At 43.8% G+C, this 14,608-nt stretch overlaps 1 protein-coding gene across 3 annotated transcripts; it reads left to right on the top strand.

Moving 5' to 3' along the window:
• The first annotated feature begins 1,348 nt into the window (after positions 1–1,348).
• On the top strand, positions 1,349–13,289 carry ppox (protoporphyrinogen oxidase). Of its 3 annotated transcripts, none has more exons than XM_083760398.1 (13): positions 1,349–1,606; positions 4,606–4,692; positions 4,868–5,002; positions 5,558–5,673; positions 6,079–6,211; positions 6,554–6,698; positions 6,866–7,062; positions 7,554–7,614; positions 8,093–8,211; positions 9,290–9,403; positions 10,526–10,675; positions 11,035–11,077; positions 11,801–13,289. In XM_083760398.1, exons 2-13 carry the CDS (start codon positions 4,609–4,611, stop codon positions 11,935–11,937), a joined length of 1,434 nt encoding a protein of 477 aa, XP_083616524.1. In that variant the 5' UTR covers positions 1,349–1,606; positions 4,606–4,608; the 3' UTR covers positions 11,938–13,289. The 3 variants fall into 3 exon arrangements, with proteins under 3 accessions (XP_083616524.1, XP_083616525.1, XP_083616523.1); XM_083760399.1 differs by having other exon boundaries at positions 1,350–1,606; positions 4,606–4,683; positions 6,554–6,704; XM_083760397.1 differs by having other exon boundaries at positions 1,351–1,606; positions 6,554–6,704.
• The last annotated feature ends 1,319 nt before the right edge of the window (positions 13,290–14,608 follow it).

The raw sequence follows: 14,608 nt of genomic DNA, 5'->3' as shown, positions 1-14,608 counted from the left end.
CACACGCACAGGCGCACATGCGTATGCACACCTGGACCTTTAAATGAACAACAACACAAAAACTAAGGCACTGGTGTCGGACTTCTGGTTTACCGGAACGGGGTTCAACTCCCTGCAGTGCCCTGCTCAATGTGTTGTATTTCATTCATTGGTCCATGGTCTCAGAGGTCATTGAGCGGCGCGCTATAGTGCGCGATTCTTCATCATTGTTGAGGATTTTAAAAAAGGCGAAAATCAAGGAAAAGCAAAAGGCTATAGTCCATGGTCACGGACTGCATACTGGTCAAGGTCATTTATACTGGTGAAGATCATTTACTTGTCTTATGAAGGTCATTTATACTGGTCAAGGTCATTTACTAGTCTCATGAAGGTAATTTATACTGGTCAAGGTCATTTACTAGTCTCATGAAGGTAATTGTCTCCACCAGCCGAAGGCATGGGGGAGAGTATGTTTTGCACTCCGTCCGTCCGCGTGTCCGTCCGTGTGTCCGTGTGTCCGTCCGTGAGCAGCTAATCTCGGCCACCGTTAACCCGGTCGATGCCAAATTTTGCACACACACTCCCTGGATGCCAACCATGAACCTCTGCCCCAAACTTTCCAGAACGGCCTGTTATAGCGCCACCAGGAGGCCGCTTTGTGCAAAACAAGTTTTTGCACAGTACACCTACAGATTTTGTCCAAACATCACGCAAATTGGTACACAGTCTCTCTAGAGCCATTCAACCAAACCGGTCTTTCAGATTTCTCAGACTCCATCCTGATTGGTTAAGATTGGCTTCCAAAGTTCACAGGAGTGCTCAGTTTCAAACAAAATGCTGCAAATCATGAACACATCGCGAGATTTCCGTGAAATTGTGCACCCACATTCCCACTAGGCCGAGGACGAAATGCCACATGAACAATTTCAACTCAGCCTCAAGGTGGCGCTATAACTGGCCCAAAAGTGTTTTTAGCCTACCTGTAACTGCACGGATCTGTGGATAACTTTCTATGCGAACTCCCTAGAGGCCAAGGAAAAACCTTTGCCTGGAATTCTTCACATCTGCTCATCCTGGTGGAGACCTGTGCCCAGTAGGGCACTTTTTCTAGTTATTTATCTTATCTATAACAAGTGCAACAACATCTTTTGAATTCCATTCCTTAGTCCTAACAGGAAATGTGACTTGGTGAATATGTTGCTCATCAGGACATGAATGAGTGCAGTTTCTCTTTCAGGCCACCAGGTGGTGGAAATAACAGCCATAAAACAGTGAACACCAACAAAGAAGAATATGTATGCCACCAGAAGCTACGTAAGATGATATAAACAAACATTCACACACACCAAAAGGGTTCTGGATAATTATATAACAGGTCCTCAACTACCAGACGTCGTCAACTACGCCATATAGTGCATTCTTGTGAAAGTTCATGTATCAGTCACAAAGCTTAGCCCCCGAGGCAGTTTTATTGAATGATGTACGCCGTTAGAGAAGCTTTTATTTTGGAAATTGTACCGGAAGTCTTATTTCTTATTGTGGAGCACTTGACAGAACGCTAGTGTTGTAACTGTGGCTTCTGCCTGTGTCCTGTCAGTCGTCATGATATGATATTAAACCCACTAAGGTAAGGTCACCTCTTATCATTTATGTGTGCAGTTTAAAAAGACAGCGTTCTTATTGGCGTTTGTTTATGCAATACGTCACGGTCTTAAGAATAAGAATAGTCCGTCAGTGTTGTCGCCGTAAGTTCCGTAACCATTTCACTTTATAGAGTAGGTAAAGAGGGTCGGCGGGGGTTTCAAATGATGAGCTGTGGTGTGTGGACTGTCTGTGTTGACATGATCACTGATCATGTCACCCTAGACTGTTGACATGATCCCTGATCATGTCACAGACTAGGGTGACCAGATCCACCCCCCCCCCCCTTTCCCCTCACTGTATATGTATCTTTTCCCTTTTTGCTTCCTATATGATGAATTCCTGTTCTGTTCTTTAGCTACATAGAAATGTCTATTTGTATGTCTCTAAATGTTTTGATGAATTGAACAATGTGGACCCTGTTGTAAACAAGTATAATGCTTAATTGGGTCGTCCACTCACAGTTAACAGTCTTTGTATTGAGTTTGTGCTTGAAATGTACTGTAAATTCTGCAAACTGTTAATAAATATTTCAATCAATCAATCAATCCAAACTGCTCATTTGAGGGACATAAATATCGCTTGTGTGGGACAAGTGGGATGGGGGGACGGGGTTTAGCAACTTACTGCTTGAGTTGCTATTAAATGCCTTGATGTCATATTCGACCATAGGCCTATTGGCTTTGGCTATAATTTATAAACTCCTTTGGTGTCTCACATTTTGTTTTAAAATCATGCTTTATTTTGTATTTTTATGCTATTTTAACAGGCTTAAAAACACATCTTGCAGGAAGAGACAATGAGAGAGCTTTACAACAGAAGGCCAACTATTTCATTTGAACACTGATGCAATATTGCCTGCCAGTCACAATGTGAGACAAGGTCTCAATTTCATTTGATATAGCCTAAGAGTTATATGAGGGTCCTTGAAATTAAATAAGTTGAATTGATTGATTGATGTATTTATTAACAGACTGGATAATTACAGTACATTTCAAGCACAACTCAATACAAAACTGTTAACTGTGGACGACACCATAAGCATTACACTTGTTTACAATAGGGCCCACCATGTTCAATTCGTCATAACATTTAGAGACATACAAATATACACTTCTATATAGCCAAAAACAGGAAATCATCATAGAAGAGGTAAAAAGGGGAAGACAACATATACAGGGGGGGGTGGGGGGGATTCAGATTTTATGGGGGGCAGTTTCGAATTGCAGCCGTCCGTAGGTGCCCTTTGAGAGCGGTTTTGAAGGAGTCAAGGGATTCACATGTCTTAATGACTGTTGGTAGGGCGTTCCACATTTTGGTGGCATAGGAGCGAAATTAATTTAGTCCCTTGTTTGTGCCAAATCTGGGTTGCACATGGTTTGTTGCGCTCCTTCTGGTGTTGTGGGTGTGGACTGTGAATGAGAACCACTGACTGCTCAGCGGTTTGTTTCATGTCTTTATAATGGTGCTTAAAGAGGGAACAGACACACTACTATGTGGCTCAGGAGGTAGAGCAGGTCGTCCAATGATCCCTGGGACTCGGCGGTTCGAATCCCGGCTCCTCCTGGCCACATGTCGAAGTGTCCTTGGGCAAGACACTGAACCCTACATTGCCTCCAATGAGTTGGCCGGTGTGAGCTTGCCAGTTGCCACCATTGGTGTGTGAATGTGGGGAGTGAGGACTCTGGCGACTGTTCGCCGATTCACCTCCCAATGTATGAATGAATGAACCATTGTGAAGTGCTTTGAGCACTTGGAAAAGCGCTATAAAAATGCAATTCATTATTGTGTTTAACGACACTTTCTGTCTAGTTTCTCCTATAGAAGCTTAATTCATGTGCAGTTGCACAGTCACGTTTTCTCTCTACAATCTGTCTTTCACATCTGCATTCACCCTAAAAACATGAGACAATGGTTCTGATTCTATTCCAAACCCTGGTCACTTCTATCAGGGTGTCGCTCTCTCCCTAACTTTAATATTTCCATAAACATGCTTATCTGAGCCATCATGTTTTGCACTGCAGTACAGTTTAGTACTACAGTACAGAGACGGAATAAAACAGATAAAATAACTGCCTGCCTCTTATCAACAGACCTCGCCCCCACAGCACACACAACCCAGCCCTACCCCAGCACACACACACACACACACACGCACAAAAACAAGACGTCTAAATAATAAACACTCTTCTTCGTGTGGAAAGTTGGTTTCACATTTTCTGGGGGTCCCCAAATATTGTGTTCATCCATGTCATGGTGAAGTCAGTACGACAGCACCCATTCATTTAATAATGTTTTATTTGTTTTGAGGTGGATATCTCACAACATATTGTAATAATAATAATATCTGGGACTTATATAGTGCTTTTCTAATACCCACAGACGCTTTACATGTGTGGAGGCCGGGGGAGGCGGGGGGGACATAAGAAAAGGACTTTCAGTGATGTAAATAGGTTTTCAATGTAATGAGTCCCGGGATGCAGGGATGGTCTTTTAGATGAGTCCCTGCAGGGACATATTATGAGTCACACTTCAACGACATTAGGAGTCATATTTGTTTACATTTTGCAGCATTTAACTCCCATTTCATTTTATATGGTTATAATGTGGTTACCGGTATATTAATGTAGAAAACAGAATAAGAAATTATTATTATAACTAAAGCTAGCAAAATAAACCAAAATAAAATGAAGGCGTGAATGAGGGTTTCGGCAGCTGAGGGTGTCAGGGAGGGGCGGAGACCAGCGATGTTTTTGAGGTGAAAGAATGCTGTTTTTATCATGATGTGGTTTACGTGGGGGAGGAAGGAGAGGGTAGGGTCGAAGATGACACCTAGGTTGCGGATGCGTGTGGAGGTTGTGATTGTGCTGGGAATTGAGATAAACCTCTGCACTACAGTACTTGGCACTTTGTGTGTGTGTGTGTGTGTGTGTGTGTGTGTGTGTGTGTGTGTGTGTGTGTGTGTGCGTGTGCGTGTGTATATAGTGAATGAAGACAGTAGCTGTGTTAGGAGGGGGGATTGGGGGGTTGGCGGCATCTTACTACCTCACCAAGAGCCCCCAGGTTACCAAGGTAACACACACACACACACACACCTTGCTGATACATTTTTCATCTGTCATCTATTTGTCTTTGAACCTTTGTTAACTTGTTTGTACTCATGATTTTCAAGTACAACTACAGTTGTACGTCTTCTTGTTCCAACGTATAGTAGACTACTGCTAAATGACGTTTATTTCTCCTGCAGGTCATCCTGTGTGAGTCCAGTGGGCGTTTCGGGGGCTGGTTGTGGTCGACCCGGAGGTCAGACGGGGCGGTGTTTGAACATGGACCCAGAGGGATACGGCCTGCGGGGGCGGTGGGACAGAACACGCTCAACATGGTACTGTTAGTCAGCGTTGTTGTTTTTTGTGGCAGCACATTTTGATTTTAGTTTTAGTCTCTTCAATAGTTTTCATTTGGTTTCAGTCACATTTTAGTCACCTGGGTTGTTGCGGTGTTAGTCTAGTTTTAGTCGACTAAATATCATAAGATTATAGTCGACAAAATCTACAGTTGATTTTGTCGACTAAGATGTATTTTGGTGGGCCTTAATGCCATCGTAATGGCTGTTTTTTCGTCGCGACGCATTGTGAGCTTGTAGATCGGCTATTTTCAGCATGCAACCATGTAAAATGTAAAATGACTTATACTGGATCTTTAGTCTGGTTTTTATTTGTTGACGAAATTGTCAGTACTATATTTAGTCTTAGTAATAGTCATCATATCTTAGTTTTCATTTAGTTTTTTGTATTCCGAACATCGCTGGCCCACAATAACCTACCTGACGTGGCGGAGACTTGTGCCCTGGACAAATAAAGTCATGACATGACTCTAAAGTCAGAAGAGAACTTATTAAATAGTAGCATTATTCCCGTCTGTCTGTCTGCCTGTGCAGGTGGAGGACCTGGGTCTCCAGGGGGAGGTGTTGCCGGTCACCTACAGTCATGTTGCCTCCAAGAACAGGTATCTGTACGTGGGTGGAGAACTGCACCGCATGCCGTCTGGGATCAGGTGAGACAGCCTTGGACCGTGGAGGAGGTTCAACTCACTGTTGTTATTAAGCGTTATTCATAGTCTGGATCTTCGGGGGTGAGGTGACCGACCGAACTACAACATGACGTCACAAGCCGCGGTGAAGAGCAAACCACCGCCACCGCCACCAGCCCTATCTCTCTGTTTTCACTCACCACCGCTCAACGTTATTTCAGCTCCGGTGGTCACCTCACCACCGCCACCAGCCCTATCTCTCTGTTTTCACTCACCACCGCTCAACGTTATTTCAGCTCCGGTGGTCACCTCACCACCGAAGATCCAGACTATTAATGAGCCTTTATACAGTACAGTTTGAATTGGAATTGAACACCCTCTCTCTCTCTCTCTCTCTCTCTCTCTCTCTCTCTCTCTCCCTCCCTCCAGTGGAGTGGTCCAGACGGTTCCTCCCTTCTCTCGTCCCATCCTGCTCAGTGTGGCCAGGGAGCTGCTGGTGAGGAGAGGCAAGGAGGAAGACGAGTCCATTCACTCCTTCGTCTCCAGGAGGCTGGGGGAGGAGGTGTGTGGTTCTGAGAGTAAAAATGGAACCACTTAAACCCTATACTGAACTTGTACTTTGTTAACCGGAGTCCTCCAGGGGCCTATATTAGGCCTCCTTCCTTTTCGCCCTAGTCTACACCACCAAATCTCTTTGCCAAAAATAGCTGATCTGCAAGCTCACAACGTGTTGCAACACTACGCGTTGTGAGCTTTTGAATCGGCTACTTCACAGAATGTTTGCTGTGAATGTTCTTCTAGCAATGTCTACCATACAAATAAATTAACAGTTTTTTCCCCTTTTAATTGTGTGTGTGTGTGTGTGTGTGTGTGTGTGTGTGTGTGTGTGTGTGCGCGCGCGCAGCTGGCAAACATAGCCATTGACAGTTTATGCCGTGGTGTGTTCGCGGGGGACTGCAGGAAGTTGAGTGTGCGCTCCTGTTTCCCTGTCCTGTACAACGCCGAGCAGCAAAGAGGTTCCATAGTGCTGGGCATGCTGCTGGGAACGGGTAATGGTAATTACATGAAAGATACCCCTTTTCATCAGTGTTATAGCGACATTAAACGTTACTGTAAACACTTCAGCAAAACATTAGAATATCTAGCCCCACTCTAATCAACAACTGTAGTTTAGTTTTGGAAATGGAATGACAAAAACGGCCTCCCTGTCTTCCAGACTCTGGTCCCCAGGTTGTTGTTCCAGGTGCCCTGGCCCAGAGGTCCAGGCAAGAGGCGTGGGCTCAGTGGTCACTACGGAGAGGCATGGAATCTCTCCCCGAGGCCATGGCTGATCGGCTGGCACAGAGCGGGAGGGTCCAACTCCACCCGCATGCCTCTGTCAAACAGATCCGCCCCTCCGCGTCAGGCTGGGAGGTCAGTGAGTAAACGATATCGGAACGCACCCAACCTGATTTTAACCCATTTTGGGAGGGAACCCCTTTTGGTGTTAGCATCATGTTATGCTTTAGCTATTGAAAAATAGCAGATCTACAAGCGAGATGAGCTCGCTATGAGCTTGTAGATCTGCTATTTTTTTTAAATCGAAGTGACAATCGAAGTGACATAGAAACATAGCTTTTTCAGAAAACTGTCAGGATGTAGAAGACATTTTTAGAATCTGATCTCAGGTCAAAATGGTTAATTATCTTGGCATTTCCCCCCTACACCCCCAGGCTTAATCTGTACACATACTGTGTGTGTGTGTGTGTGTGTGTGTGTGTGTGTGTGTGTGTGTGTGTGTGTGTGTGTGTGTGTGTGTGTGTGTGTGTGTGTGTGTGTGTGTGTGTGTGTGTGTGTGTGTGTGTGTGTGTGTGTGTGTGTGTGTGTGTGTGTGTGTGTGTGTGTGTGTGTGCGTGCGCGCGCAGATCCAGTTGGAGGACGGAACCATATCTGCTGACCACATAATCTCTGCTCTGCCAGCCAAAGGTAAATACTGTCCGGGGACCCAAACCAGTGAAAATAGCAGATCTACAAGCGCACGACGCGACCCTTTGCGCTGTGTTGCGAGCTTGTATATCGGCTATTTTGACTTAGACCACTGTGACCTCACCTTTTAACCCATTTTGGGCGGAAACCCCTTTTGGTGTTAGCATTATGTCATGCTTTAGCTATTGAAGAATAGCAGATCTACAAGCTCATAGCGCGGCACCGAGTGCTGCGCTACGAGCTTGTAGGTCTGCTATTTTTGAAAAATCGACTGACATACAAACATAGCTTTTTCTGAAAACTGATGGGTGGCTATGGCTATGGATTCCTATGCGTTCTGTTAACCTTCATAACATCACTAATAGTTGATAAATAAAACCATTTTATTTTGACCGTAACACACTATAAAGGCCAAATGTTCGGAACGCTGTATGTAATTCGACTGTGTTTGAAGACAGAAGTCTGTCTCTCTCTACAGCTCTGTCGGCTGTCCTTCCATCCTCACTTCAGACGCTCGCCCAACAGCTCCAGGACATCGTCACGGTAACGGTCGCCGTGGTCAACCTGGAGTACAAAGGTTCCATCCTCCCTGTGACGGTAAGGGGCAGACCGTATAGTCTCCATTAGGCCCTTAAGCAACTAGTTGACTATTCAACTAGTCGACTATTCGACTAGTTGACTAGTAAATCCACTAGTCAACCTTGTTTGTACTAGTTGACTAATTGATAAGAAGAAGAAGAAAAAGGCGGGGGGGATTTCCCGTTTTTGTAGGCCTCAAAATCAGCTAGAATAGATTATATAGCCACTCAAGTGGCTACTATACTGGCCAATCACAGCGTGTCTTTTCTGGGACGTACATTTCAATTCAGAGGAGCTTTAATCATGGCACGAGGAAACAAACGTTTACATTGCCAAAGCCAAGTGCCTCTGGGAAAGAGGGAGTCCAGCCTCTGTTTTGGCCTATAGCGAACGTCCACTCTGTGACGCACACGAATGCTGCCTTCCCTGTCTGATGGCGCCTGAGATACAGTCGCCCCAGAGCCGAGGGAGGCGTCTAGACACCTTTCTATGTCTATGGTAGTATCTAACCACTGGTGGGACTACTGGTTGGTAACAGGAGGAGATAAAAGTATGGTTGTTTCTGTTGAATTCATTAACATTCACACAATTGGCGAGGGTCGGTTCTGTGTGGCATTTCTCTGCTTCTAAAATGCAGGTGGAAATGAGAACGGTCAGGCTTGTATTAAAGGAAGGTCGCCGTGTAGAAGATGACACTAATAAAGGTTTCGCTCAATTGTTCATTTATATTTGAATAATTAAACTTCTGGTCTACTTAAAGTAGTCCATGTGGTCTGGATGGAAATATCACAGAACGGCTGTTCCAGATGATTAGATTGTTCCTCACACCCAACCAAAATATTTAATGCACCACACAAAAGGTATACAGTATACTGTACTTTATAGTGAAAATAGCCGATCTCCAAGTTGACAACGTGTCTCAATGCAACACAGTGAACTTGTAGACCCTCTATTTTCGCTATTGCTTTTGAACATTTTTGACAATTTTGAAAATGTTCACCTGTGTGTGTGTGTGTGTGTGTGTGTGTGTGTGTGTGTGTGTGTGTGTGTGTGTGTGTGTGTGTGTGTGTGTGTGTGTGTGTGTGTGTCTCCCCAGGGTTTCGGTCACCTCGTGCCATCGTCAGAAGATCGAGGTGTATTAGGAGTCGTGTATGACTCAGTTCCCTTCCCTGAACACAACAGTTCCAATGGAGATACAACACGACTGACGGTACGTACATACTCGCACACACACACACACACACACACACACACACACACACACACACACACACTATTTTTGTTCTGTGATCCACAGACCTGCAAATACACAGATGGTAGTTATCATACATCCAAAACAGCTACTTAACTTAATATATAGTTGGGGATGGAGCTCGTTAATTTCATCCGAGGAAGGCCTTCGGAACGAAACGTCTGTATGTTTGCCTGCTGCTGGCTGAACGCTGAAAAATAAAACAATAATCCTACTGGATATGACGTGAGTGCTGGTATTCTTTTCTATGGACTGATTCTACAAATGCCTTCTAAATTGTTTTTTTCGGGAACTTTGGATACAGATGTACAAGCTTGCGGCGTGGCACGATCTGCTATTTAAAAATAATCTAGAATGACGCAAATGCTTTCCCGGTTTTAAAATAAAACTCGAGCGCTCCGGTTCTTGTTGTGGGTCATTCAGAAGTGGCCCATACATCATCTCTTTTATGAATGGATCATTAAAACATAATTAGATATCCTACGCTACCAAGTATCTTCTTGAGTGCTGTCGTTTTCCAAATCTATCTGTGATTAATCTCCAATGTCACCCATGGTGTCACTCGCCTCTACAAACCCTCTGCGTTGCACTGCATAAAAAAACCCACACAGAACACACATTTCTTTAGCTGGTGTGTTGGAGTTGAACTTTATCTCGGAATAATGAAATAATTGACACACACTGCTCTTTGAGTTAACACGGCACTTTTATTCAATCTAACATTCTGGTCCAATGGTCCATACAAACATCAGGCGGTGCAGGCTTATCGATTTGTTTGTTAGTATCCCCCTTAGCAGTGACATACAGTAAGCACAGCTCCACCTCCTGGGATCTACATATAAATACAATGGTTTTTTTTGTATTTCATTACATTTAAAAACATGAGTTTTTCCAACGCAACGCTGATTGATTAAGTGCTTACCGACCCCAGATCCATTTTCCAAGGTGTATGCCTCATCTCATTAATTACTTTATTATTGTTGTAAAGATTCAAATACAATTTCACTGAAATTCAAAACTGAGCAGTGTGGGTTGAAGCTCATGGCCCCTGTTCATCGTTGTGATTGGTTGTCTGCTCAGGTGATGATGGGCGGGGCGTGGTTCCAGGAAGTGTTTGGGAATCCAGAGGAAGTGACAGAGGGGCGTCTCCTAGCAACGGCCACTGAGGCGGTCCGCAGCCACCTAGGAGTTACCGTGGAGCCCAGCTGGAGCTGGGTGGCTCTGCACAGGGTAGGACACTGTCTTACTGTGTGTGTGTGTGTGAGTGTGAGTGTGAGTGTGAGTGTGAGTGTGAGTGTGTGTGCGCGTTTACCTGTTTACACTGTCCAGAGACACTGGAAATCTAGTGTTCACATCAGTGATGTCGTGAATGAAATCAAATAATCTCATGTGTTTTTGTGATGGTGTTGTCCTTAAGGAGATCTGCAGCCAGTAGCCACACATACTAGTATATTAATAATGTGTAATAAGTACAGAAAGCTCACACACAGAGATGACTAGTCTAGTCTGTTGTGTGCAGCAAATAATGGATCATTGCATCCGGTGAGAGTAGTATTGGATATTCATGATATTCTGTCTTTTGTCTTCAGGACTGTATACCTCAGTACTATCTGGGACACTGGAGAAGAGTCGGTGAGTTTCCATGGATTCAGTGTTATATCAGTGTCATACTTTTGTAGTGATGTGAATGATATGCGTATATAATATATCTGACTGTTCATCTTATAGATGGACATGTGTGATACCTTTTTTTTTAATAGAAATCCAGGGCTTCTTCTTGTGTAATGGACCATAATGGAAACAAGCCACCCAGGGCTTTTATTGTGTTATCCTTTTAGCATAGGGTTAGGGGCAGGGGTGCCCACACTTTGTACCTGAGGGGGCTTTAGAATAGCAGCGCTGGCATTACATATAGGACAAATGCACTTGGAATGGGAAATAGAGGGGGGGGGGGGGGGGGGCAATCTAATAGTTAGGGTTTTCTTTGTATTTAATTTGTAATGCTACAGACGTTTGTGCACAGCAACACGCTTGAAAACAAAATATTTGAGCTTACAGGCCCCTTTTGCAGTGGAGTGAAGTGGCAGATGCCAAAAATAGTTTTTTATATATTTAAATTAAATATTCTTTAGGGACATGTCCTGTGATCTACCTGCACAGCCTTTGTGATCTACTGGTAGATCGCGATCTACCTTTTGGGCACCCCTGGACCGTTAGGGTTAGCGGGACCCTTTTCTTCTCATCCTTTTAGCATTACCTTTGACTGCACTGCAGACTACATGTACTGTTAACAATCTTGTTAATAAACGATCAATCTATCAGTCAATCAAACTGTATGTGTGTCCCTCTATCCAGAGTCCATGCGTCGGTACATAAAGGAAAGGAACCTCCCCTTGTCCCTGATTGGCTCCTCCTACAGCGGCGTCTCCGTCAACGATGTCATCTTCGGCGGACGCTCTTCTGCAGAAGCGCTGCTGGGAACTGGAGTATGACCGTAAAATAGCAGACCTACAAGCTCGTAGCGCGCCACTCGGTGGCGTGCTATGAGCTTGTAGATCTGCTATTTTTCAATTGACTGTGTCACTGAGGACGGAGAGGGTCTGAAATGTGTCCTGAACCATAACGACCCGTTTACAACATGATGTGGCTCTATACAGAACCAACTGGGTTCATTTGAGTTGGTTTCGCTAAATGGGACTATAGGATCACAGATTTGAACAGTTCCCTGTGTGTGGCGCGTTAGGACACAGAAGCAGGTCACAAGATGTTCTGTGAACAACTTCAATATTGTTTTATTTAACATATTTGCTTAATGTTGTGGAAGATCGTTACAATAACACTGGCTGTTATGCTTGTAAGTAAAAATCCTCATGTGTATTGCCTTTTAAATGATGTCACTGACACCGGTGTTGGTAGTATTGGTACAATACTGTGTGTCCTTATTAACAACACCATATTAGCCTCAATCTGACAAATGCATTTACTGCTGCTGTCACTCTAAAAGCTTCCTGATTTGAACTACATGGTTACAGGGTTGTTTATGTGCCATCTGTATAACGCCCAGGATTCTAACATGGATCTGCCGCATGGAAAACCAAACACGCACAAACACAGCCAAAGGGCAGTCCCCCTTTGACCAGGCCTAATAATAGGTTTATGAGAATCAAGCAGGGCTTGACAGTTTGATAGTCTTCATGCAAGGAAGATTTCTGAACTGATAAATATCTTGTTTTCCAGTGAACCTGCACAAGACCTTTATTGCATTTTAAAGTCTGCTTTCATAAAGTGTTTGTTTAACATTACAGGTCAGACATTTTCTAAACCCTATACAATATACTCGTTGACCAGAGTTAGCCTGGCATGGTATGCCACTGGGTTGTTTCTTTTCTCCTTGGTTTCCAGGCTAGACACGAATCGCCGAGGGGTCAATACTATGCCCCACATAATGCATTGTGAGCTTTATAGATTGGTTATTTATGCTGAATGTTCGCCCCCAAAATGTGGAACCTTCATGCGGTTAAAATGAAGAACACCAGCCCATATCAGTTTTAACTCATTTGCAGTAGCAGCTGCCTGCTGTCTGATTGGCCTATAGTCGACGGGTAGTCGAATCATGCACACAGAAAATACTTTTTTGTTTTTGTTTTGCATGATTTGACTGAGATTTGCAGTTGAATGAGTCTGATTGCATAACATAGGGGGTGCACTGCTCAATGTCTGCTTAACATACTTGATTTGATTGGTTGCTTGGTTTCCTCAGCTTTCCAGCAGATTGCTAATGTTAGCTCAGAGCTGGGTGAAGTGTGGGTCAGAATATCACTGGGAACTGTCTTCATAGCGTCGCCATGTAGCCTACAGTTAGCCGCAATTTGCAACTCTAGATTTTTTACAATCTGTTGAATCTAGAGTTGCAACACCCTCCATCCACTTCCTATTCATGATTTTCGGTTTCTGATCTGCTGGTCTTAAATGACATTAAACTCACCAACATTGCAGCTGTAGTCCAAGCTTGAATTATCCTCTTTCAATCTGCCGAGCTTGTTTTTCATAAAAATCCCCCGTAGACATGTTATGAGTTACTTTCTGTCCAAAATATTCCAAGAGTGACATTTCCGAGCCGCCATTTGTATTTTTGCAACGTGCCGTAAAACAAGATGTGAGGGGGAGCGCTTGTTTAATAGAAGGCTGTGTGTGATGGGGCGTCGCACTGTGTCTGCCTCTTCTTTGGGTGTCTTACCTGCGCAGGTAAGATTCTATTAAACAAGCGCTCCCCCTCACATCTTGTTTTACGGCACGTTGCAAAAATACAAATGGCGGCTCGGAAATGTCACTCTTGGAATATTTTGGACAGAAAGTAACTCATAACATGTCTACGGGGGATTTTTATGAAAAACAAGCTCGGCAGATTGAAAGAGGATAATTCAAGCTTGGACTACAGCTGCAATGTTGGTGAGTTTAACGTCATTTAAGACCAGCAGATCAGAAACCGAAAATCATGAATAGGAAGTGGATGGAGGGTGTTGCAACTCTAGATTCAACAGATTGTAAAAAATCTAGAGTTGCAAATTGCGGCTAGCCTACAGTATATGCTGGTATATCACCATAACGAATCATTTTCCATTTAAACATGTCTTCTAGTGTAACTGTTATATGAGCTTATGGGAATTTTGGTTTGTTTAACCAATTAAACCTTATTGTTGAGAAATGTTCTCTAGAGTCTAGACAAGGCAGTTTTATTTGTAAAGCACATTTCAACAACAAGGCAATTCAAAGTGCGTTACACAGAACAACATACAATTACAGTGCAGAACGGCAAGAAAAAAGAAAAGTACCTCAATCAAAAGGCAGCACAAACAGAAAGTTGTGTTGTAGGGCTGATGGGATTGTGTGTAGGTCAGTAGTTCCCAAAGTGGGGTCTGGGGACCCCCAGGGGTCCTTGAGGGAGGGAGTTCCAGGGGGTCCCCACCAGTATGATAGAAACCAAATGGACCCTTATTGGTCTGTAACTCTGAGAGTATGAGAGTCCATTTGTACACTCTCAGAGTTAAATTAACATTGATTTTACAATATAAATTTGGGGTCCCAGAGATAGAAATGCCATTAAATGGGGTTCCGTAGACTAATACATGTCAAACTGGGGCTCCTTGAAATTAAACGGGTTGA

Source organism: Protomyctophum parallelum, assembly GCF_964188405.1.
Source record: "Protomyctophum parallelum genome assembly, chromosome: 3".
Taxonomy (NCBI): domain Eukaryota; kingdom Metazoa; phylum Chordata; class Actinopteri; order Myctophiformes; family Myctophidae; genus Protomyctophum; species Protomyctophum parallelum.
Note: the sequence above shows the minus strand (reverse complement) of the source record. Positions and strands in the feature narration are given on the sequence as shown.